At 38.2% G+C, this 27429-nt stretch overlaps 1 protein-coding gene across 6 annotated transcripts in view; it reads right to left on the bottom strand.

The window, feature by feature from the left end:
* NCOA3 (nuclear receptor coactivator 3) overlaps positions 1–27429 on the bottom strand; it is a 123660-nt gene that overhangs the window by 27887 nt on the left and 68344 nt on the right. For all 6 annotated transcript variants that reach the window (XM_046678609.1, XM_046678614.1, XM_046678613.1 and 3 more), the window contains 3 exons: positions 3011–3115; positions 1805–1977; positions 1270–1370 (listed from right to left, as the gene is read on the bottom strand). In XM_046678609.1, the coding sequence (XP_046534565.1) occupies positions 1270–1370; positions 1805–1977; positions 3011–3096 (360 nt within the window). In that variant the 5' untranslated portion in view covers positions 3097–3115. The remainder of the gene's footprint in view (positions 1–1269; positions 1371–1804; positions 1978–3010; positions 3116–27429) is intronic.

The following is a 27429-nucleotide window of genomic DNA, read 5'->3' as shown; positions in this document are numbered from 1 at the left end:
TGAAACCTGCCGCCACCAGGCTTCAGAACCGTGAGAAAGAAAGGCCTGGTGTTTAAGCCCCCCCACTGTCTTTTGGTATGGGAGCCCTAGAAGACTAAGACACCAACCTTAGCATAAAGCAGAATGTGAAAAAATTAATGTTCATTTAACAATTACTGCTAACAACTATCAGCCACCATTTCTATTAACATTAGCACCATTACTACAGAGTTTTATGAAAAATAAAAAGAATCTGAAAAAAAGACAAATACACTCAACATAAAATCTGAATTAATGTCTACTCTAATATTTTGAAGAATCACCTCTTCAAAGGAGCTTTTAAAAGTAAGAAAACGATCCTTAGTGTTTCCTGTTTTTCCATTTGATAACAAGTCCAGCTACAGGAACTACCCTACTCCTTAATGAGCATTTATGAAGAAGAGCTGAAATGATCATAAAAAGTTGTTGGACCAAACTAATCAAAACAAAAAGTGGACAAGTTAACTTTATGAAGGGCTTCAGACCCTGCCTTAAAGTAAGAGAAACATTCTGTAAGTGCTACAGGTTAGTCAGATGAATTTAAGACAACTACTTACAAAACAACGCACATTTTTAAGTCTTAAAAAACTCCTCAAGAATATAAAACAGTAGGGCATCATATAATCCATCAGGCAAAAATGTTCAAAACAGTCTGAGCCAGGGGCCAGCACGGTGGCACAGCAGTTAAGTGCACACATTCTGCTTTGGGGGCCCAGGGTTCACCGGTTCGGATCCCAGGTTCGGACATGGTACCACTCATCAGGCCATGCAGTGGCAGGTGTCCCACATATAAAGTAGAAGAAGATGGGCACAGATGTTAGCTCAGGGCCAGTCTTCCTCAGCAAAATAAAAAAAAAAAAAAAAGGGAGGAGGATTGGCAGCAGATGTTAGCTTAGGGCTGATCTTCCTCAAAAAAAAAAAAAAAAGTCTGAGCTAAATATGCCCCAAATATTACATTTGCAAAATTATGGGTTACCTTTCCTCTCTTGCTTCTTTGTATTTTTCTGTTTGCTTTCTCAGTTTGCACTCTATTTTTATAAGTGGAGGTGTGGGCGGGGGGGCAAGAGCACACAGGGCCTCCTGAATTATATATATTGTAAATATAAAAGCATTTTTCTATCATATTCAGAATACTGAGTTCTGTCTCATAGAAAGAAACATTTTCTTTTTGCTTTCATTTCCTAACCAAAATTTCAATCATTTTTTTCGTAATCAACAGAGCTTACTGGCTGGCTGAAACCTTATACTTGCCTGAAGTAAAAGTGGTCCTAAGGAGTCTTTATCAATAACTCCCTGTCCTGTAGAAGACACGTCAGCTTTCTGAACATCGTCATCATTGGAAATAGCTTTTCCTGGAAAGACACAAGGCAGTACTACAAACAGCACATATATGAGTTACGTCCACCTTGGAATAGACCCCAGAACAGACACAAAGAGACACACATGTGCATGTGGATATAAGTAAGACATTTCCTCATAAGAAAATGATGCTACAATTTTCAAATGTTAAAATTAAACTTCCAAGTTACCCAGGGGGGCAGAAGATACTCTAAATTCTCCTTTACTAATAAATGTACTGTCCCATGACTTCCTGAAAGGGAACTAACATGTGAAAGAGTAAGCAACACTGGCCTTCTTTCAACTCGGTAAGAGCAAAGCCGGTCAACTCATTTGCCCACTCCCACACAGTAGTCACCCCACCTAAGCAACGAAGCAGCAAAAAGGAAACATAAACAGAGGTAACAAGTTCCTTCCAAAAGAGTGTGTTGTTCTTACTTTGTATTACCTTGCTCTTTTATCTGACGTATCTGTCTTACTGTTTCCTTTAAAATTGCACATTTATCTGGTTTGACATTGAAATTGTCAATATCACTAAGATTAGCAGATATCAGTTCAGCCAATTCTTCAATATATTTACTCTCCTGCTCCCGTCTCCACTTTTCACCACTGCAGGTAAGACTGAGAAGGGGGGGGGGGGGGAGAAAGCCATAAGTATACCTATCACAAAAGTTGTGGGCAAAAGAAGTCCCTATACAACACCGTTTCCTTCATATGTAAACAAACTAAACTCAGCCAGTAGAAACTATCAAACACTATCTTGGAGATGCAGTATAACATAGTAGAAATTCATGCAAACCTAAATTCAAGTCCACCTTTGGGTTAGTGGAATGACCGTGGGCAGTTAGTCTCAGTTTCATCATCTGGAAAATGGCAATAAATATAAACAGCCTTTACCTCATGGAGAAAAACAACTAACAAATAATAACCAAAAAAGTGGTCGCTACTCATTAATGGTGAGGTTTTATGAATTGTAAATTGTTTTTTTTTATTCTGCAACTATCACATTAAAATTCAAATGATACTGACCTTGGTAAATACTAAAAAGGCTACACAGTATCACTGCGTAACATGCAGTTATTTTATTGCAACTTTTTAAACTTCTCACTCCATTTAGGAAAAGAATGATGAAACCTCACAAATGCCAAAATATCAACTTATGTTCTGAAAGGATAGTAAAGATTCTTACTTGTAATAATCTTGCTTATCTATTCCTAACTCCTACTTCCTCCACTGAGAAATGCGTCTTACAGCACCACAGACTGTTGGATAACATTCTCGCTTCTATCTTTATTGGTGGACATCACACGGACGTCCATCTCATCACTGCACCACTCTACTTACCACACAGCAAAACCACACTATTTCAGCAACGACAAAAACAAAAACAGCTGGGGCCAGCCCAGGGTTTGCAGGCTTGGATCCCGGGTGCAGATCTACACACCACTCATCAAGCCATGCTGTGGCAGCATCCCATATACAAAGCAGGGGAAGACTGGCAACAGATGTTAGCTCAGGGCCAATCTTCCTCACATACACACACAAAAATCTAACCAGAGAATGTAAATAACAGAAAGCCCAAATGTTAGCTTAAACCAAAAAAATAGGGTAGGAGGAGGAGATCTTGGTGAAGCATCAGGAAATAAATTCCTACCCTTGTCCTGGGGTATCACACGGCAATTTTCGTTTTCGTGAATCAGGGGCCAGTGGATCCAAGGAGTTTTCTCCTAATCCACTCATCGTGAATATACATCAGCAACTAAGAAAAAATAAGACAAAAACATTATATAATATCTGTGACTCTAAAAAGGTATTGTATGCTTGAATGACCTGCATCTTGTGATTCAGAACTACTTCCCCTTCATGGTTAGATAATTCTCAATATTCTTTATCACAAATGACTATCCTGAAGACAACCTCAGAGGTCATATTCCAGTTTCATTATGCAGAATGACCAACCCCAAGAGAGAAATGTTTCTCAAGTCCTACTAAAAACATGTACATTGAATACCTCTCAAGGAATAAGGCATCTTCTTCACATTTAATAACAAGAAAAAGAGACTGCTACCTCTCCAATTGATAAAATCCTAAATTTTATTTATAGCCAAGTAAGCACAAATAAGAGCTCATCTTGCCATCTGGCAAGAAATCTTCAAATGATAAAGGCTAAACTATCTTCAGGCTATTTTCAAGGTAGCACATTTTTTCCTGTCGACCATTCAATTAATATTTATCATAAAGTGTGTTTGTATTCTGTTACTTCAAAATAAACCTAGATTGTGTAAATAACATGTAAACTCCAATATATTCTGCTTAGAAAGTAGAGGTACAACAATAAGACCTACGAGGGGAAATGGAGATTTTTACAAGATCCCCATCGCAACAATTAGTTTAATATTAACTGATGGAAATATAATACGCTTTGGTTAAAATTTCATAGATAAAGAAAATAAATGTAGGGTATTTCTTGTTTGAAAAAAGCAGATTTTTAACACTCAGTAGCTCATAATGTTAAGACATCTACTAAGACTTCACTTACTAAGAATTTATTTGTTCTGAATTCTTGTTTAGGAAGACAATGATTGTTCTAAAGAAGTCCAAGTCACCCAAGAAGTTCAAACATTCCAAACTACTGTTTCTTAATATGTTAAAATGCATTTTGCATTCCATCTAGATTCCGAGCCATATATTGAAGGCCATAAAATTCCACTAGGTGGCACAATACCACCAGGAGGTGAGAAATTAATAAAAAGGCAAAATTTCACACTAGATGCTGATCAAACTTTAAAATATGTAGCTTTAAAAGCATCAAAATCACATGATCATTAATCAGGAGTTCTAGTTTTTTGTGTGTGTGGTTTTTTTTTTTTTTTTGGAGGAAGATTAGCCCTGAACTAACATCTGCTGCCAATCCTCCTCTTTTTGCTGAGGGAAACTGGCCCTAAGCTAACCTCTGTGCCCATCTTCTACTTTTTATGTGGGACGCCTACCACAGCATGGCTAGACAAGCGGCTGCATGTCCAAACCTAGGATCTGAGCTGGCCGACCCCGGGCCACCAGAGCGGAACATTTGAACTCAACCGCTGCGCCACCAGGACGGTCCCAGGAGTTCTAGATGTTGACACTGTCTTTACAAATGTTCTAGGTATGGATTAAATACCAACAAAATTCATTCTACCTATAATTTTGGTAGTAGAATGAAAAGGCTGAAAAGCTGAGATGTTTTAAAGACTTGGTGGTGGTTTTTTTTTTCCTCACAACATAAGTGAAACAAGAAAAAATAACTTAAAATAACTTTGATTAATAGTGACTCAAGGGACCGGCCCAGTGGCACAGTGGTTAAGGTCACACAATCCGCTTCAGTGGCCCAGAGTTCGCCGGTTCAGATCCCAGGTGCACACATGGCACCGCTTGGCAAGCCATGCTGTGGCAGGCGTCCCACATATAAAGTAGAGGAAGATGGGAACGGATGTTAACTCAGGGCCAGTCTTCTTCAGCAAAAAGAGGAGGATTGGCAGCAGGTGTTAGCTCAGGGCTGATCTTCCTCAAAAAAAAAAAAAAATGGTGACTCAATATTATGATTTTGAAGCATATTCAGATCCCACAATGCCAGGAAGACTATATTCTGCAAATACGATAAAAGACAAAGTCTGTAAATCTTCCAGATTAAAGGAAGCTGAAGGGAAATGACAATTAAATGCAATATTTGATCCTATACTGGATCTTGCACTAGACGGGAAAATGCTATAAAGAACATTATTGGATCAGCTGACAAAACTAGAATATGGACAATAGATAAAGTACTTTATCAATGTTAAATTTACTGAAGTTGATTTCCGTACTGTGGTTATTTAAGAGATTATCCCTATTCCTAGTACTCAGGGCAAAGGGGCCATTATGTATGCAAATGAACCTTCTATTGGGGGGAGGGGAAGAATATAAGTGAGTGAGTGAGAAATGAACAAGAGAAAGGAGGGAGAGAAAGGAGAAGGAAGGGTGGCAAAATGTTGACATTGGGTGAATCTTGGTGGAGGAGAAACTTTTAAATTCTTTGTACTATTCTTTTTCTTGCTACTTTGCTTTAACTTTAAAATTATTTCCAAATAAAACAGTTTTAAAAGTATGTTCGGTTTTAATTTCCAATTTTCATATTTAAAAAGAAAAAGAGTGATTCCTTAAGTACAGAAGGAAAATAATTTTAGTTATGTCTCAATACAACTGGTTTAATATTTGTTTCATTCACAGGTTTTTAAATTGAATGGCAAACTAGCCAGTGAGTAGTACTACTTCTTTAAAAATATAATAAAGAGGAATAGGAGACATTAGATTTTCCTAGCACTGAAAGTTACTCTAAATTGCTGCAATTCTAATGTTACTTATTCATGTGTTATTTGGAAAAGTCAGAAGTAGATCCATAATAAATCAGATTTAAAATGAGCACGAATCTTATAGCAACTGGATAGAATCTCTCATACAAATACTATCGGCCTTTCTATACATAACAATCAAGCTATGGTACATGTCTAAGCTTAGACATTCAAAGAATACAATAAACTGCTAGAAAAAATGAACATTCCTAAACTCAAATTCTGGCTAAAAAGCAGCAATAAATTATACCTGCCAGCTCAAAAGCCATGAAAATGTTCATATATGGCTTAGCAGCTTTAACTAGCTTTCCTTCTGGTTATTTGTGATTAAGACAAGAGGGGAAATTTTCATTATGTACAACAAACTAGTCAGATGGACAAGGATACAGGAAGTACTCCCTGTCCAAAAGGAAAAGACATCAATCAACAATGCTAGTGTCTATTATGCCAGCAAAAAGGGGGGAAAGAGGGCAGCTAAGAGAAGCCATGCCTTGACAAAATGGGAAGGAGACAGGTTACCCAGTAAATCTCAATTGGCAGAGACCAACTAAAATATTTTCCTTTTCCTAAATTAATGAGAGAGATGGAAGGGGATAACTTCTGTGGCAGTACAGTGCTGGGCATGTCACATACTTTGTGTAATTTCTCTCTACTCTCAATGTAGGTATTATTCTTCTCATTTTACAGATAAGAAAATAGCTAAATAACTTCCCACTAGAGCATATACAGACACTGGCTGGCAGAGCTGCGACTACAATATTTTCAGACTTTATAACCAACAAACTACGTATCAAATATTCCTTGGGCATTTTATGCCCCCCCCAAAATAATAATAAACCATTTAAACTGTTGAATCACACCCCCTCCAGCTAGTTAGCCAGAAAATTTCTCAGCTCATCCCCAAGAACACTGAGAAGTTAGTAGGTCCAGGGCTTAGGGGCACGCAGCATTAGGGACAGAGGGAAGGAGCTGCTCAAGCCCAGCAGGTACTAAACGCTGCTATTCCCCTCAAGCCCCTAAAAACTAACCAGCACTCGACAAGTCTCCGGATAAACGGCCCTCTGAGTTGGTCTATTAACAGGACCCTTATTTGCACTTGAGATGAACAATCAGTGGCTCACACAGCAAGAAAAAACTTGAGGTCAGAAAAGTACAAACTATATCCTAAAATAGTCTGTCACGTATTTTTATTCTTGGGTTTTCTAAGATTAAATGCTGGGGCCAAGAACTCTTGACTATCCCACCAGTAATTCAGTTTACTCGTCAGGCTTGTTTGCCTGACTTATACAAGGTATGATTAAAAACACTAATTAGGGAGTGTTTCTGGGCGTCTCCTGAGAATCACAGTAACTTAAGGAAATGTTTCAAAAAACAACTGTGGATTTGAATTGATTTACTGAAAAGTGCTTGAAGCACTATGTAAAAACAGAGACTGCTCAAGCCAATTAGGGAAAAAAACTGCCCTTGAGAAAAATTTGAGACATTCATACACAAAGGCACTATCCAAAACTCAACTTCCAAGCTGACACTCTTACTCAGGACAATTTAGTATAGTTATCACTAGTCAGTCTAAAGGCTTAATCCCTACAAGATATTTCCTAAAATACCAAGTTAAAGGTTTTATTTCAATCTGTTGAACAGCTCCAAAAGAACCAGCACCATGGAGGAAAGAACTGAACGAACTATTACCTGTGTGTCTTTACAGGACTGGGGAAGGCGGAGGGTAGAAAGTCCCTAAACATGGAACCACTAGGAAAGCTTCCAGATCAACTGGATAACTTTCCCAATGAACGTGTCCTCCTTTGTGGTTTAACTCAACCCTAGTAAAGAGGATAAGAGCTGAAAGGAGACCAGGAGGAGGGAAAAGAGAAGGAAAGTTCCATGATATCCTTTTCTTTTGTTGCTGATAATCTGTCATGTTTAGTGGGATAAAGTATAAACCACCTAATGCAATCCACTTTTCAGTTTAATTCCTTTCCAGCTCAAAAACTTGCATGCTCAGAACCACGGTAGGTCCAGGAAATAGAGAGGAATGGCACCACACACTGCTAGAACTCTCGGACCAGCAGAAGAGGAAAACATACCAACAATTACAACAACGTCATTTGGTAAGTGTTAAAAAGAAGGCACTGTATAGAGTGGGAACACAGGCGATAGGAAAAACCTACCAGCCTAAAGTTTTTTTAAAAAAGAAGAGGAAAAGCACATAAGTAATGTCAACAAGAAACTACCTTGGTCATTCTTTTCCTCTGCCTTAGTTTATAATGCCAGCAAACTTGGAAAGGGGCTAGCAGAGAGCAATAAAGTAAAACATCCTATTTTTAACATGTAAGTTGAGCTGAAAAGCGTCTGAATGTAAATTAACAGCTATTTTATCCACAAGGTTTCATTCTCTCTTCTCCCTTTGTATGTCTTGCCTTCTCATTGTCAATCAATGGGCTGATCCCAGAGCCTCTTCACATTTATGCTCCGGTTTAAACGTGATGAAGTCAATTCCAACACAAGCTCCCCAGAGGCTCTAGCACCAGAACTGGGCAGACCAATTAGCAAGGCAGGTGTTAGGTGCAACTGGAAGCTTGTTGCCAAGAGCCTTCTCAACAACTACATGAACAGAGTTGAAGTTCACAAATACACTCTATGCAGAGGGAGTTACGCAAACCAATTCCATCTAAAGCAAATTACCCTCTTCTGACAGCATGCTAAAAAGCTGGGTGATTCTTTAGTTGTTTGAAATGTTATACTGACTCCTACAATTTAATGCAGTGAATCCACCTCACACACAAGAACAGACCTAAACTTGAGCTTCATAAACCTGATTTCAGCTTCATTCTAAACAACATACTATCACTCATGCTTCTTCCTCATCACATCATTCCACCTCCATCACTTCATTCCACCACAGCCACTATCGGCAGCCACCCAAATGACCTATGCTAAAAGAGATTTTGACAAAGGATGATCATTGAAATATTTCTGATTTTGTTTTTAACCTGAAGTCATTAATTTATTTTTAAATCTCCCTTTCATCTGTCTTCTATCTAGAATACTCTTATTCATCCTTCAAGATCAAGCTCAACTGTCACCTCTTGAGAAACCATTCCCGCCCTCCAATTAGAAAAAAATTTCCCTTCTTTATCCTAATGCACCCGTATGCTTTTACAACATTCTACACACAACACTCTACTCCTGCGCACTTGTCTTGTTTCCACTCTCTACACTATAAGCTTCAAATCACTATAAAAACTTGTATGAGACTATTTTATTACAAACTCCTTGCTCTTTCTTATTTACTATCACCACCACCAGTCCCGTTGTTCCTTTTCCCAACTCCAGTTCTCTTTTCCTCCCCATCCCATTAGCTGTACTTTGGACCAATTCTACAATTTTCCTAAACTACAGAGAAGATGCGGGGGGCTGGGGGTGAGGGGGCATGGCACAAGGGTGTAAATACATTGAAGAACACTTTTGCGTCTTTCTGACATATCTTTTTTCACTTGAGTATTCATATTCCAGAAATAGAGTGGCTTCAAGCTGCCTATCAAAATAAAACTCAAGGGTTTGGATCCTTCAGCTGATTTACTGTGATACAATAAAAGACAATAGGGCTTTGCCGAAATCAAATTTGAGAGCTGAATCTCAACTCCTCTAAAAGGTAAACTTTTGTCACCCGTAAACAGCTTATGATCTGTAAAAACTAGGGATAATCATGCCTCATGTATTCCTATGTTCACTGTGAGGATGAAAAGCAAGATTCTGAAGAGGAGATCCAAGTACCTTCAAAGGTACTAGGTAAAGCACAGAGTGCTGGTTCTTTTTTACGTTTTCTTTTTGCTTCTGGATTTGTGGTCTAATTGTTCTTTGAAAGATGTAAATATCTCTGCATCAAAAGTGTTATTTACACCTAAGGCTGTCCCTTGCCACATAATGAAAATATAAGCAGCAGAGAAAGAGAGAGGAAGAAGAGAGAAACAAAGTTTTTAAAAAAGTTTTAAAAGTCATGAAGTACTGGATTAAGATAAGCAGTGGGGAATTAGAGGGGTGTGTGCACAGAGCAGAAATAAAATCTGATATAAACTTAATTAATAAGCAATACAGATGTAAGGGAGAGATGATCACAGCATGTGCCCCATTCTCTTCTAATCCGTTCTTTCTGTCTGCCTCAGAGAAGAAAGAAAGATAGAAGAAATGTTAAAAATTAAGAGCTGACGACATTAGTCACCTGGTAACCAAATGGCTGAGAGCAGCAAAGCTGCTACAGAAAGTGGCACAAGGCAAGCAATGAATGATACAGGGAATGGTAACCTGGGTCAACCACAAGACAGATACTCCTAGAGTGCCTGCAGAATAAAAAACTTAAAGTGACAAGACACTTCCCCCTATAATACTGAAGTTGGCCCTGTCCATCACTACCAAGAAACATAAGCTACAACGGGTTTACCTGTGTCACTAACATTACAAAAATTAACAATGTACAAACGTAAAACCTGATAAAAAGCACTCAATTAGTTTTTCAAAGAAAAGGTACTGAAGGTGGAAGAGAGAGAGAGTTAAGATGTATTAAGATTTCCTTCTCTAAAAGCAAAGAGGTTGGAGCAGACGATCTCTAACTACACGATCTCAGCAACACGACATGGCAAGTCTGACTCATAAGACTTCCGGGATGGGTCATCGTCTTTACTGCAGGTTGGTCTGTGGCTCAGTCCTTGCTATTTCCATTCTTTTGTTTCCTTTTCTGAGCTCACAGCTTGTTATTCTTCAGCGATTATAATTCCACTCCTAGCCTAAGTAACTTTAAATGCCAAACAATCTTTTCTTTAAAAATAATGTTTCCATATCCCCACCAGTTACATGTCTACTAACAGAATTTCTCTCTTCAAATAATCTCCAAAAGTCATTATCGATTTCAGGATGACAATAACACAAATAACGAATGAGAGCATATATATTGAAGCCCAATAAGAAAGGACTCTTAACATCATGTACCTGCTGGAGGGTGGGCTAAGCACCCGTAGAAACGTTAAAAAGCATCAAAGTCTAAACTGAACAGAAACCTCACCTGCCTCCCTCTACCCCCTCAACGCACAGCTCCTGTACTGTGTGGAGCTAAGCTACGATGGTTCCAGGGAAGAAACCTGCAGCAAGCGAGGATATCAATTACGGAGGAATGGGGTGAAAAGAGTATCACTCAAGTAGTTTAAAACAAAACAGTTTGGCTTTTTTGTTGCTGTTCAAAGGTCAGTTTCATGATTCATGACTTTAAAGAGCTTCTTTCTGTATTTCACAAAACCTGCTCATGCATGTTTAGTAAATGAAGCTGGGGGCACTTCATTATCGCTAACAGAACATCTGAGGCAAAAATTTAATTATGAACTCTTGTAAAATCATTCATTCAACTAAACTGGTTAAAACCAAAACCCACTTCAGCAAGTGTCTTAAAGTGGGTCACTCTTCAGCATACTGGGTGGGTTGTCTGCAAAGACAAAGCAGATCACATTCCCTACACTACGTGCTTGGGATGAACTGGGGATCAAAACAGACAAGGTTTTTCCACTTTCAGCAAGCTGATGACAAACTAGTAAGTATAGAATCACAAAATGTATTTTGTGCTATAAAAGGTCTCCACTCAAAATTAATGACTGATCTGTGATTCAAAAGCAGGAACAACTGAGTACCAGCCATAGCAGACAATGTTATACGGCTGCTCAAAGTCCCACACGTCTGCAGTCAATTAGCTTCCTACTACTGAAAGAGAAATTCAGGTTAAGGACAACTACATGTCCTTGAAACTGGCCACACTTCACTGGTTAGTTCAGGCCCACTTCATGTTCAAGCAGGACAAAACAGAGACACGAATTAGATGTGCTACAAGGGAACAAATAGATAAAAGCAAGGTGAAAGGTTAAAGTCAAATACATCTGAAGTTCCAACCAATTTCACTAGATCAGTGGTTCTCAATTTTTTTTTTTAAGAATTCCTGGTGGTTTTTATTAATTTATATTTTTGGTGGGGAAGATTGGCCCTGAGCTAACACATGTTGCCAATCTTCCTCATTTTCTTTCTTTCTTTTTTTTTTTGAGGAAGATTAGCCCTAACATCTGCCACCAATCCTCCTCTTTTTGCAGAGGAAGACTGGCCATGAGCTAACATCTTTGCCCATCTTCCTCTATTTCATATGTGGGATGCCTGCCACAGCATGGCTTGATAAGCAGTGTGTAGGTCCACACCAGGGACCTGAACTGGCGAACCCTGGGCCGCCAAAACACAAGAATTTAACTGCTATGCCACCGGGCTGAACCTCCAATTTTTTTTTTTTTTTAAGATTTCATTTTTCCTTTTTCTCCCCAAAGCCCCCCGGTACATAGTTGTGCATTTTGAGTTGTGAGTCCCTCTGATTATGCTATGTGGAATGCTGCCTCACTGTGGCCTGACGAGCAGTGCCACATCCGCGCCCAGGATCTGAACCAGCGAACCCTTGGGCCACCGAAGCGGAGTGCACGAACTTAACCACTCGACCATGGGGCCGGCCCCTCAACCTTTTTAATATCAGGATTCCTTTACCTCTTAAAAATTGGGAATTCCAAAAAGTTTTCATTATGTCAGTTGTATCTATCAATATTTACCATATTAGAAATTAAAATTTAGAAATATTTGAAATATTAATTCCTTTTAAAGTCCGTAATATAAACAATAAACATAAATAAGTTTATGAAAAATAACTTTTCTGAAACAATTCAGTGAGAGAGGTGTGTTGTTTTACATTTTTACAAATCTTATGTCTGACAATAGAAGACAGCTAGATTCTCTTATCTACTTCTTCATTCAATCTGTTGCAATGTTACTTAGACTAAACATATGAAGAAAATCCAGCCTCAAAGAGATAGGTACTTGTAAAAGGAAGGACTATTTCAACAGCCTTTTACAAATAATGATAGATGTTTTTCCTTGATATTATGCTAAAATTTGACTAGTGGTAGTTTCTTAAAGGTTAGCTGCAAAGTGAAATCTGAACCCACATTGATGAACTTTCATGCTGTTACATTAAAATACACTCTGAACAAATCTCTGACCCAAGCATGATTTTGTAACTCAGTCATTTCGGTAATACTGGTTCACTGATTAAGCAGATTTTCAAATACTAATAAACAATACCAAAAACTCCATATTCATTAATATCACCACGCATCTCATCCAAAAAGTCTTCAAGTTCTGAGAAGCTGTCATACTCATGGTGGCAAATTCAAATTAACCAACATAATTTTCATTTGAAAAGTCAAATTTTATCACTGTCAACAAACATCATCAGATATTTTCCTTGAAGTGACAGGTTCACTTTGCTCAATTTCAAGAAACTGTTTGCCAAATACCCAAGGTTCAACAATTACAGTTTGTCAGTCATTCAAGTAAAAATGGTATTCCACAAAAAAACTGGCCAGTTCAGTGCACAAGCCAATTATACAAGAGCTTTTCCACAGGACAACCATCATAATTTGGTAGGCAGAAGTGCCTTCTGCATATTTTCCAATCTCACTACACAGAATATTAAAAATAGAGTAGAGTCAAAATTTAATGAAATGAGCAAATTTTGCTGCTTTATCAAGGACAACCTAAGTGGGAAACAGGTGCTGTTTTCATCTTTTGTTTTGTTTTTTTTTAAGCTATGAGTGCATGGCAGTGAAAACGTGATGACTAGTAGTACAGTGCCACTGCCTTGATTCGGGCTAACACGTCAGCAGTTTCATGCACCACTGCTTTTGCACCACCAGTGCAAGCATCAACAGGATGAAAATAGCAAATAACATATCATCATCATGAAAATAGTTTTAACTGTGTGGACCCTGTAAAGGCTCTCGGGGGCTCCCAAGATCCAAGAATCACACTTTGAGAACCGCTGTACTAGATTAAGGTTGGGTTTAAGGGTTTGAAACTGGTATGGCTTCTCCAAGATCCTGTACACATCCATTTCAATATCTACTATCTGCAGGCCTATATAAGTAAGCCATGGTGTGAGATCAAAAGAACACAGGATTTCCTGATGACACAGTGGGTTACTGCTTTCAACCGGCCACTCTCTCCCCCTTCCTCCAAATACAATAATGACAAAACATATTTTTTATTAATTTTGAAAGAAACAGCCATGCTCAAACATAACAAGTATGTCTGTAGACCAAGACACAGAGCAAACTCCCTAATGAACTGATGACTCCATAAACCCTCTGAGCTCCAGGACCAGAAACGAGCAAGGGCAGTTAGGAAATCAAATCATACGCAAGATAACAGGGCCAAAAGCAAGGCTCAGAGGTAGAAACCTAACAAAATATTCCCAAAGGGATAGTGAAAAGAAACTTATTATCGATAGTTACTGATTATATCCAACTGTCACCTGCAGTTGTAGAAGAAAGAAACCTAGGTCATACATACCTCTGATATTGCCATAATACTCCTGAACAGAATCCTGGACATAGACTGAAGGTATGGTGGAAATGGGTGAAGACAACAAAAATAGAGCCAAGGGCAGGGAGAGGGGGACACATGGAGGGCAACAAAAAAGAAAAACAAATTTCCCACTTAAGATGCAAATTATAAACTAAAATTCCCAAGTGTACTTGAAAACTGAACTAAGAAAGATGGCTAAGAAATTCATCAACATTACAGATGAATTCATAATCCAATAAAATGAAATCTTAAAATAAGTTTAAAATAAATATTTATAATCCTTAATGAGATAAAAGAATTGACAGCCATGAAAAAAAATTAAAAGAAACAGAATAAATAATTATAAAAAGAATGAATTGGGGGGCTGGCCCTGTGGCTGATTGGTTAAAGTTCCACACACTCCACTTCAGGGGCCCAGGTTCACGGATTTGGATCCAGGCATGGACCTAATCCGTGGAGGCATCCCACATAAAACAGAGGAAGACTGGCACAGACGTTAGCTCAAGGCTAATCCTCCTCAAGAAAAAAAAGATTAGCAAAAGGATGTTAGTGAATCTTCCTCACCAAAAAAAAAAAAGAAAAAGAAAAAAAAGAATGAACTGTAAACCTTCATAAATTATAAAGAATTAAAAAAGACAGTAGTATTGCCCATTATCTGAGCACCAAATATCCGAACTCTAGATAGATTTGGTTTGCATGAGGTACTTCAATCCATCTCTGAAACCAAAACTCAACAGGATTAACTCCTAGACTGGACAAAATAAACACACACACACACACACACACACACACACACACACAGTGAACTGGACAAGAACACGGATGAATCCAGCCAGAATGCAGCGGAGTGAGGTAGCAAAGGGGAAAGAACATAGACTTCAGAGAAGATCTAAGCCCCAGCACGATGTTACCAAATTTAAGTCTCTGAACCTCAATTTTCTATTCTCTAAAGTGGACACACCATCACCTTTATAGGGTTGCTGAAAGGATTAAAACCATATGCAAATAAAAAACTCAGTGTCTGGGCAAATGGTAGGCTTGCAAAATGGCTCCCTCAAGAATCTTATGATTTTAGAAACAGAATCAAGGTTATTAAGGAAAAAAATGGAATTTTGCCTATGTAATTATAAAGCAACTGCATCTACAACCCGGATAAATTCAGGAGACAATGTATTTGTGTGTTTCCTAACTTCTTTTTAGTCGAATAAGTTAAGGAAATTGTCTAAACCTTGGTACCTCAGAGGGGATTAAAAGATATGTCTTTTGGGAAGTACTAAGTTCTCAAAGATGCTAAGATCTACAAATAAATTTCGGTAGTGGTTTTAAACTGTTCTTATGTAAACATCTCAAATATTTTCTTTAAACCTCTCTGATGTACATTTCACTGTCAAAAGAATATGTAGAAACGGTACCTCTTATTAAAAGGGGCACTTGCATCACAAGTGACTAAGGACAATTTCTTCTTTGAAAAATCATGTTAAGGTTCATAATTAATGCTGTGTAATTTTTTTGAAAGACACTGGCAAGTTAACTAGCCTAAATTTAAAATTCCTTTCACTACTCATCGTTCTTAATAAAAAGGCTTTCTCGGGGCTGGCCCCGTGGCCGAGTGGTTAAGTTCGCGCGCTCCGCTGCAGGCGGCCCAGTGTTTCGTTGGTTCGAATCCTGGGCGCGGACATGGCACTGCTCATGAGACCACGCTGAGGCAGCATCCCACATGCCACAACTAGAAGGACCCACAACGAAGAATATACAACTATGTACCGGGGCGCTTTGGGGAGAAAAAGGAAAAAATAAAAAAAATTTAAAAAAAAAAAGGCTTTCTTTCAACTCCCAAAAGGAAAATGGAAACCAACAGAACTCAGACTTCCTATCTATTTCAAATGGAATCGGGAGAGAATTATTTAAGTAATAAAACATCCACAATTTACATGGTACCTTCACACCACAGAACAGGCCTATCAAAAGCCCAATTAAAACTCTCATACACAAAAAATTAAATTTCAACTTGCTTCCCAGGGCCTAGGAATCCAAAGCCTTATACTACTGAATCATGTCTGGAAATGGAAAGACAGTAGGATTATAGCTGTGCACAGCCAATTTATCTTCTGAAGTCAAAGCATGTCTCCTGTTACCTGGCAGCAAGTCACTGTGATCTGCATATCAATATATGCAGCAGGGCTGCAGCATCTGAAACCCATATCAATCATAAAAGGTGTCATTTTAATTAAGTTTGCCAACATATTATGAACTTTGCAGTTTTATTCTAGAATTATTTTTAAACTTTTATTCACAATCTAACTTTAAAGAAAATTTTAAAAGGCTAAGAACCAAGACTAAAAATTGTGCAATTCCATTTGTCACTCTCCAGTAAAATAAAATAACCAGCTCTATAAAAATCTTTTTCAAAAGAAGAGTAATATACTAGGAGTTGATTTCAAAATAAATAATTTCTGTGATTGCTTTTCTACATTAGGGTCAAATTTTATAGTAGGAGGATTAAAGAAATGCCAAATCACACAACACTATGCAACAAGAGTGATACCTGAACTATGTTAGCTACATTTTTCACATGTAATACCTTAAAAACTTTGAACAAAATTCTACAGAAGTGAATCCTACATCGTTGATCTTTAGATGCCTGTATACTCACACAGTGTAAGTTTAATATATGAAGCTCAGTTTCTTGTGTTAATGATAGGCAATACATGATAGAAAATATATTTAAATCTCAGGAACATATGTTGAGCATGTGTGCACATGAAAAGCTTTCAAAGTTGCTTTAAAATGTGAAAATGAGTAAGGCTCCTGTTATCCTTGATAAATGTCAGCTGTCATGCACTCAAGTCCAATACATACTAATTTTCACAGAGCAGAGATCCAGAAAAGGCAATTTTGAATCCACCAGCTGCATGTAATGGTTATACATAGCAAATTCTACTCAAGGTCAGAAGTTTAGAGGTTTTCAATATCAACTTCAAAATAATGCAGGCTTTATATGTTTAATATTACACAGATTCAAAAACATTTTCTTATTAAAACAGTTTTTGGAAACAAAGAATCACAAGAGAGTAATTACTGGGGCTGGCCCAGTGGCACAGTTGTTAAGCTTGCGCATTCCACCTCAGCAGCCTGGGGTTCGCCAGTTCAGATCCCAGCTGTGGACCTATGCACCGCATGTCATGCCATGCTGTGGCAGGCGTCCCGCATATAAAGGAGAGGAAGATGGGCACGGATGTTAGCTCAGGGCTAGTCTTCCTCAGCAAAAAGAGGAGGATTGGTGGCAGATGTTACCTCAGGGCTAACCTTCTTCTTCTTCAAAAAAGTAAGTACTCTGAGTTTGGCACGTGGGAGATAGGGCCATTTAGAACAGTGATATAAAATGGCCTATTTGTACAGCAGTTCACTTTTTAGATCACTGAGCTGATTATTAAATATAACTGGCCGAAATAAGTTACAAACTTTAAGTACTATAAGAGTTATATTACCAATGTGATGATTTTTGTGTCTGTTTTCCAAGCACAATCAAATTGTCCTTTTTATGAACAACTACTAAAACCTTAGCTCCATCCATTTTCACCATGAGAGAAAAATGGTGACGATTAATAGTTCGCTGTTGATGTCAAAGATCAAGCTCGCAAATTCAACAGTTTCTCTACATATTCTGAAAGCTTCATCGTTAGGGCAAACCAGCATAACCTTTGGTCTTTGACTTTAATAATGAAACACAACTATCAAGAGGAATTTTCTTTTAAAGTATCTGTACTAAATTCAAAATATTTAAGCTTTTAGAATTACAAATGCATTAATATTCTCCTACATATCATCGCAGAAACCAGTTATCTCCACATTCTAAATGTGTCACTACTCATCAGTCTTCCTTCCAGAGAAGGAGACTCTTAGAAAGTTTAAAAACCAAAAAGAAAACTAAAAAGGGGGTGAGGGACTAAGTTTGGTCAGATTATTTCAAGCAAAATACCTTTGGCTTTTCCACTTGTAACCACAGCACTTCATTAGCCCTAAACAGCAGGTCTAGTGAAATGATGGTTTTCTTGGTAAATTTTGTTTTAATTGCTGTTTACAAGCTTGAGAGCAAAAAGTGATTTCTGGACAGACTGCTGCAAGATACCCCCAAGTACCTCACAGCCCTTGAACGGACAAATGGAAAAGTCTGGTATGACTTGGAACTGACTTTTTTTAAAGAATAGTCTTTTGACACATGAAAATGATATAGTGCTGGAATGAACATTAACCCTGTAATTACAGTTTGCCGTCTATGACAAAGACTGAATACGGTTTTAGAAAAATTGAGATGAGTTCAATTAACTGTTATTTTGAGTCCCTAGAATGTTTGAGATAAATAGCAAACCTTTTGAGATGAGTGCCATGAGAAAAGTGAAAATATTTTCCGTACAATATTTTCCTTTATCGCATCAGAGAGCTCTTGTATTTGTAAACATCAGTTATACTCTTTAACAACTTTGAGATGTCATTCACATACCACACACTTTAAGCATACGATTCAATGGCTTTTAGTTCATTCAGAGTTGTACAACTGTCACTACAATCAATTTTAGAACATTTTCATTATCCAGAAAGAAACCCAGTACCCTTAGCTGTCACTCTCCTAATTCTACAATGCCCCTACCTCGTGCAACCTCTCCTCCACCCCTTACGTTCTAGGCAACCACTAATCCACTTTCTGTCTCTATGGATTTACCTATTCTGGGCAGTTCAAATAAATGGAATCACACAACATCTAGGCCCCTGTGACTGGCTTGATTCACTTAGCATAATACAAATTCATCCATGTTGTAGCACACATCAGCACCTCATTTCTTTTTACTTCTGAATAATGCGCTTCATTGTAGCAGTATACCAAATTTTATTTATCCTTTCTTCAATTGATGGGACACTTAAGTTGTTTCCACTTTTTCTCTATTACGAATATTGTTACTATGAAGCCTTATGTGCAAGATTTTGTGTAGTCGCTTTTTTTTTTAAGATTGCTGCCTGAGCTGACATCTGTTGCCAATCTCCCTCTTTGTTTCCTTCTCCCCAAGGCCCCAGTGCACAGTTGTAGGTCCTAGTTGTGAGTCCTGTTCCGCCATGTGGGACACTGCCTCAGCATGGCTTGATGAGCGGTGCCATGTACATGCTGAGGATACGAACCAGTGAAACTCTGGGACACCGAAGCGGAGCATGCGAACTTAACCACCCAGCCACGGGGCCAGACCCTATCATTTAGATTTTTAAATCAGAAATCATGAGCACTAGGGGCTGGCCCCGCAGCCTAGTGGTTAAGTTTGCACACTCCACTGCGGTGGCCCAGGGTTTCACCGTTTCAGATCCTGGGCGCAGACATGGCACTGCTCATCAGGCCACGTTGAGGCAGCGTCCCACATGCCACAACTAGAAGGACCCACAACTAAAATATACAACTATGTACGGCGGGGGGGGGGGGGGGGGGGGGGGGGGGGGGGGGGGGCGATTGGGAGAGAAAAGGTAAAAAGATTGGAAACTTTGCAATTTTAAGTATGATTAATGTGTTAAATGCTCTAACAGAAAAAGTAGACAACATGCAAGAACAGATGGGCAATGTAAGCAGAGACATGGAAACTCTAAGAAAGAATCAAAAGGAAATATTAGAAATCAAAACACTAACAGAAATGAAGAATGCCTTTCATGGGCTTAGTTGACTGGACATAGATGAGGAAAATCAGCAAGCTTAAAGATTTATCAATAAAAGCTTCCAAAACTGAAATACAAAGAAAAGACCAAAAGGAACAGAATTCCAAGAATGGTGGCACAATTACACAAAGTATAACATAAACATAATGGGAATATCATTTATACGAAATTCAAGAAAAGGCCAAACTGTAGCGATCTAAAGCAGACCCGTGTTGGCCAGCAAGCAGCAGAGAGGATGGACAGCACAGGGACACAGAGGAACCTCAGCCGAGGTCAAAGGGTTTCATATCGTGACTGTCATAACGGTGACATTTGTCAAAACTCATCAAACTCTAGATTGAAGGTTGGCGAATTTTACTGTATATAAATTATACCTAAGTTGTCTCTTACAATCAAGTACTTTAAGTTATGAGAAAAACGGCAGTGCATATTGCTAATCCTGTGATAAATATTAAATGACTGGTATGAGATAAAATACATCAGCTAACATAGGACTATTTCAATAGTAAAACTTGCTTTTCCTAAGTAAGTTCCACAGGAAAAGTAAATTTATCACATCAACAACTTAAAATCAAATTTATGTTTAAAAACATTAGGGCAATAACAATACTCTATGCAACAAGAGAAATACACAAAAATGTTCACTGCAACATCATTCAAACCTCATAAACCAGATAAAACTCTAATGTTCATCAATCCCAAATTTAAAACATGAATTCTAATAAATCCATACAAAAGAACAGACTACCATAGTAGCAAAAATAAGTTACACATAACACAGTTAAATCATACAAGCAAAGTATAAAAAAACGCAAGCACATTATATCCATTGTATTTTTGTAAAGCTAGAAAAACTAAACATTGTTTAGGAAAACACACTTGCGTGTTTCTTAAGTTTTCTAATGCAACAGACCAATTACCTCAAAGATAGCTGTTACTTCTGGGATAGAAGGAGGAAGAATTCATAGAGAAATATATACGGAGCAAGTACATATAACAACCTTCTAGTTTTTTTTTTTTATTATTATTTTTTAAAGATTGGCACCTGAGCTAACATCCTTTGCCAATCTTTTCTTCTTCTTCTCCCCGAAGCCCCATCCACTACATAGTTGTATATTCTGGTTGTGGGTCCTTCTAGTTGTGGCATGTGGGACGCCGCCTCAGCATGGCCTGACGAGTGGTGCCATGTCCACACCCAGGATCCAAACTGGTGAAACCCTGGGCTGCTGAAGCACTGGGCCATCGGGCCGGCCCCCCTTCTAGTTAAGTTCAAGCAGTGGGTCCACAGGTGTTATTTCATAACTCACATACAACATAAACTCTTGTTTATAAAATACTGCATAATTTTAACATCAGATTAAAAAAAAAACACTATGTGGACAAATACTTGATCTAACATTTGAGCTACTGTGTCAACTGAGGGCATTCCATTTATGACTCTCACTTAATCCCTGTTACAGCCCTCAGATATACAGGATAGGGTAGTAGATAAAAGTAGAATTCAACTTTATCCCTCTTTTACGTGAGAAAACTGGGACATAGGTAGGTAAAATAATTCAATGTCATGTATCTAGTAAGTGGTGGAGGAAGAAATTAAATCCAATGTCAGAGCCCAAGCTCTTAACTATTACCACCAAAAAAATAAACACAGCTTAAGTCACATGAAATATTTCAATCCTTTTTTTTCACGGCATCTCTAACAGTACCATTTACAGCTGATTTAACACTGCCTTCCAGTCCAACTGGCCAAGGTGAAGTTCCCCATCAGAAGCTACAGTTTTCCAGGCACATTCACTAGAAATTCTTACCAGTCTTAAAAAGAAGAAAACAGTTAAGAATTATGGCCCTTACGAGTCATCACCAAGGACTGCAGGTTCTTGACCCATCCCTGTACACATCTGCTTTAAAAAAAAATAAAATATCTTCATTTTACCAATACTTTCATCTCCTAATCTGACTGATCATCAAGCATTTATGGTGAGTGGGGGAGAAGCAGTTAGCAGGGTGACTAAAAGGCTCTGGAATGAAGAACCAAATCCATCAATCATAGAAACTTCAAGCTGGAAAGAACCTGAGATCTACAAAACAAGCAAATTGATCACTGTGAGGAAACTGATGACAAGCTGAGACTATTCCCACTCCTAGTTTCCACGCTAGGAAACCCTGACATCCTGTGTTTTCTAGCTTTAAATTTAAGAGTTGTTATAATATCTAGAGAGGTAATTGACAAAATTACCAATTGTCAATTTTCCTACATATTTAAAATGTAAACCTAAAAGAAATTTACTTAAATTGTTTGGTTTTTAAGTAACAGTTGCTTTACAAGAGTTCCATGAGTCTGATTCATATTTTAATTACAAGGCATAAAAGCAGAGTTTATAATTAAAAGTTCTCTCTAAACTTTAGTAATTCAATTTCAAATTAAACTGAAGGACAGAGATAAATACAGTTCTTAGAACTTCCAATGCCATTCATATGCTAGTAATACTTTTTTAATATCTAGAAACTAAAATGTTAGTAAAATGTGACATAAAGGCACTTGATAATTACCCTGGCCTTGGCAATGTTTTCATTTCTTTATCCAACTATGTAGTGCTCTTATTTTAACTAAGATGACACAAAAATTGGTTTAAGAAATTTTCATGAAGTAAATCCATCAACTCATAAGAGGCAATACTTCAAAGAGTTAATTTTCAAGACCACGAATGATATCACAGCCTGGGATTCCAAAAAGTCATGATTTTAAAATTTCTGTGGTTAGAATTGAATTTTTCTGTTGAATAACCACAGACATATTTTCACTGCTGGAAGAAAATCATTTAAAAGATTAGTCCTTAAGGTATTATGGACTTCAGTGATACGTACATTCTTCCACTGAAAACCATTTATAGAAGCAGAAACAAGAACTTCAACTTTCTGCAATGTTACAATGTTTAAGTTAATTAAATAGTATCCCCAACCACAACCCCACTCTTACTCATAACAGTACAAACATTTAAAAAGATAACAACTTACTGTAAGATAAAGCTCAGCGAATTATAGAAAGACAATGGTCTCAAGTTGGGAAAGACTCAAGATTTAGGTTCGAGTTTCGGTTATATCACAAACTAGTTATACCACTTTGATAAACCCATTAACTTTTCTTAAGTCTCTTCCTACACAGGGTTGTAAGAAGAGCATGAGACATAAAAGCATTTTATTGTTGAATAGCACTCAGATTGGAGATGAGAGGGAAAAAGTAACGGAACATGAAGGGTTATCAAAAAGACCACCCAATTTGAAGAATGGAAAGAAAAAAGAATGAAGAAAAATGACCAGAGCATTCGGACATGTTGAAATATCAAATGGTCTAACAAACATGTCATGTAACTGGAGTCCCAGAAGTGAGAGTGAAGCAGAAAAAACTACTTGAAGAAATAATGGCCAAAACTTCCCCCAAACCTGATGAAAACACCAATTTATTGATTGAAGCAGCTCAGAGAATCTCAAAAGAATAAATACAAAGAAAACCAGTTGTAAGTACATCATAGTCAAACTGTTTAAAATCAAACATAAAAAGAAAATTTGAAAATACCCACAGGAAAAAAAAGACCATACATACAGAGGAACAAGGATAAAAATTACCTTTTCAGAAAAAAGCCACAAGACAATGGAACAACATCTTTAAAGTGCTGTAATAAAAAACTGTCGACCCAGAATTTTATATCCGGTGAACCAATCCTTTAAAAATTAATACGAAATGGGGGCGGGCCACGTGGCGGAGGGGTTAAGTTCCACATCTTCTGCTTCGGCAGCCTGGGTTCACAGGTTCAGTTCCGGGGCATGGACCTATACCACTTGTCAGCCCTGCTGGCGGCAGTGACCCACATACAAAATAGAGGAAGACTGGCACAGATGTAAGCTCAGGGTGAATCTTCATTAGCAAAAAATAAAAATAAACGGAGTGACGTCAGCACCATGGCAGAGTGAACCTGCCCGAGACTCTCTCTCCTGCAACATACAGCAAAAAGGGGCAACCATATTCCAACAGAAAATACCCTAAAAGCATAAAAATCCTCAGAGAGTCACGGCAGCCACAGGACAGAGGGCAGAGAGGCTGGAGCCCTCCTCAGAGGAGGTGGACTGGGTAAGAGAGAACTCCACTCCCTCCATTAAAGACTGGGACCGCTGCCATGGGAGGCTCCCTGAGGGAAGGAGTGGGGGAGGGGTTGCCTGTCTGCAGGATCACCCAGGACTCCCTAGCGCCCTTGCAGCATAGAGGGAAGCCCTCTAACCAGGCGAAAGCTTTTGCTGGGGGTGACCTCATCCAACCAAGACCCCAGGAGACCAGATAGCAAGAGCTGATCAGAAACCGCGGTGCTGCACGCAGGAGCAAGCACCCCTCCCCCGACCAGCACCATCTCAGCTGAAGGCAGAGGGCTCAGAATACACGACTCTTGACCCCGATGCAGTGGCAATAGGCTGTAACTGCAACAGAATAATATCACAATGGGAAAGCCCCATCCTTCCAACATCAGGCACTTCATCAAATCTCCAGACCAGAGAAAACGACAAGCACCCAGAACTCAGTCCTGAGGACACAGAAATACATACGCTAAATGATAATGAATTCAGAATAGCTATCATCAAAAAAAACTCAATGAGGTAAAAGAGAATGTAGAGAAACAATTCAACAAGTTCAGGAGCTACTTCACAAAAAAGATTGAAACGATAAAAAAGAATCAAACAAAAATATTAGAGATGAAAGAGACAATGGAAGAGATAAAGCAAAATACGGATTCCCTGAATGCTCGAGTAGACATCATAGAGGAGTGGATCAGCATAATCGAAGATAGACATGTTGAAATGCTCCAGACAGAGGAGTAGAAAGAACTAAGACTAAAAAGAAATGAAGAAAGTCTCCAAGAAATATCCGACTCAATGAGGAAATGCAACATAAGAATTACAGGTACTGAAGAAGGTGAAGAGAAGGAATATGCAGCAGAAAGAGTGTTCAAAGAAATAATAGCAGAGAACTTCCTTAATCCAGGGATAGAGAGGGAAATACGTGTGGCAGGGGCTTCCAGATCTCCTAGATTTGTCAATGTAAAAAGACCTACTGCAAGGCACATAGTAGTAAAACTAGCAAAAATTAATGATAAAGACAAACTACTAAGGGCAGCAAGGCAGAAGAAAATAACCTGCAAAGGAACCCCTAGCAGGCTTTCATCGGATTTCCCTGCAGAAACCTTACAAGCTAGGAGAGAATGGAACAACATATTCAAAACTTTAAAAGACAAGAATCTTCAGCCAAGAATACTCTATCCAGCAAAAATATCCTTCAAATATGAGGGAGAAATTAAATCTTTCCCAGACAAACAAAAGCTAAGGGACTTCGTAGCCACGAGACCACCCCCCCCCCCCCCGCCCAAGAAATCCTCAAGAAGGTCCTTGTATCCGAAAAAAGAAAAAAGGGGTCAGAAAACAGAGTAAGGAGATAAATAGGTAGACAGAATCAGAATAGGATAGCGCATATTCAACCATAGCATGAAGCTAAAGGTAAGGAAAACACCAAAAACAAAGACAATCTTGTGACTTTAATCACAAACTCACAACAAAAGTTGGAACAAGATAGGAGTAAAACAGCTTAGGAGGGGAGGAGGAAAGGGACTGAATTGGTTTAGACTAAGGAACTAAGAGGCCATCAGAAAATGCACTATCTCATACACGAGATTCTGAATACAAACCTCAGGGTAACCACTAAACAAAAAGCAGAATAGAGACACAAATAATAAATAAGGAGAAAACAAAGAAACACATCACAAAAAACTGCATAATTCAATGGGTAGACCAAAACACACAGGATGAGTAACAAAGGAAATGCAGGAAAACCGGAAAACGAGTGATATAATGACAGCATTAAGCCCTCATACTTCAATAGTCATCCTAAACGTACATGGATTGAATTCTCCAATAAAAAGACACAGAGTGGCAAGATGGATTAAAGAACAAGACCCAACAATTTGCTGCCTCCAGGAAAGACATCTCAGCTCCAATGACAAACACACGCTCAGAGTGAAGAGGTGGAAGATGATACTCCAAGCCAATAGCAAACAAAAGAAAGCGGGTGTCACAATACTTATATCAGACAAAGACTTCAAGATAAGACAGGTAAAGAGAGACAAAGAGGGGCAATACATAATGATCAAAGGGACACTCCATCAAGAAGAAATAACACTTATAAATATCTATGCACCCAACACAGTAGCACCAAAGTTCATAAAGCAACTATTAACAAACCTAAAAGATATTAATAATAATACAATAATAGTAGGGGACCTCAACACTCCACTCACATCAATGGAAAGATCATCCAGACAGAAGATCAACAAGGAAACAGTGGAATTAAATGAAAAGCAAAACCAGTTGGACTCAATAGACTCACTGTATATCACTCCACCCAAAAACAGCCGAGTCCACATTCTTCTCAAGTGTGCATGGGACATTCTCAAGGATAGACCATATGTGGGGAAACAAGGCAAGCCTCAATAAATTTAAGAAAATTGAAATAATAACAAGCATCTTCTCTGATCATAATGCTGTAAAGCTAGAAATTAATTACAAGAAAAATGCTGAGAAAGGGACAAAGATGTGGAGACTAAACAACATACTACTGAACAAGCAACAGATCATTGAAGAAATTAAAGGAGAAATGAAAAAATATCTGCAGACAAATGAAAATGATAACATACCATACCAACTCATATGGGATGCAGCAAAAGCCATATTAAGAGGGAAATTCATCAAAATACAGGCTCACCTTAACAAACAAGAAAAATCCCAAATAAGCAATCTCAAATTACACCTAACTGAATTAGAAAAAGAAAACAAACAAAGCCCAAAGTCAGCAGAAGGAGAGAAATAATAAAAACCAGAACAGAAATAAATACTATTGAAACAAAAAGGGCAGTAGAAAGGATCAATGAAACAAAGCTGTTTCTTTGAGAAGATAAAATTGACAAACCCCCAGTCAGACTTACAAAGACAAAAAGAGAGGAAGCTGAGATAAACAAAATAAGAAACGAAAGAGGAGAAATAAACAGAATCCACAGAAATACAACAGAGTATAAGAGAATACTACAAAAAGCTATATGGCAACAAAATGGATAACCTAGAGGAAATGGATAAGTTCTTACACTCCCAAAGCCAAGTCAAGAAGAAACAAACAATCTGAATAGATCAATGACAAGAAAAGAGATTGAAAGAGTAATCAAAAGAATCTCAAAGAATAAAACCCCAGGACCAAATGGTTTCCCTGGGGAATTTCACCAGACTTTCAGAGGATTTAACACCTATCCTTCTCAAGCTATTCCAAAAAATTAAGGAAGATGGAACACTTCCTAACACATTCTATGAAGCCAACATCACTCTGATACCAAAGCCTGGCAAGGACAGCACAAAAAAGTAAAATTACCAATATCCAATATTGCTGATAAACATAGATGCAAAAATCCTCAATAAAATGTTGGCAACCTGAAGTCAGCAATACACCAAAAGGATCATACATCATGATCAACTGAGATTCATACCGCAGACACAGGGT

This window comes from Equus quagga, chromosome 12 (genome assembly GCF_021613505.1).
Source record: "Equus quagga isolate Etosha38 chromosome 12, UCLA_HA_Equagga_1.0, whole genome shotgun sequence".
Classification (NCBI taxonomy): domain Eukaryota; kingdom Metazoa; phylum Chordata; class Mammalia; order Perissodactyla; family Equidae; genus Equus; species Equus quagga.
Note: the sequence above shows the minus strand (reverse complement) of the source record. Positions and strands in the feature narration are given on the sequence as shown.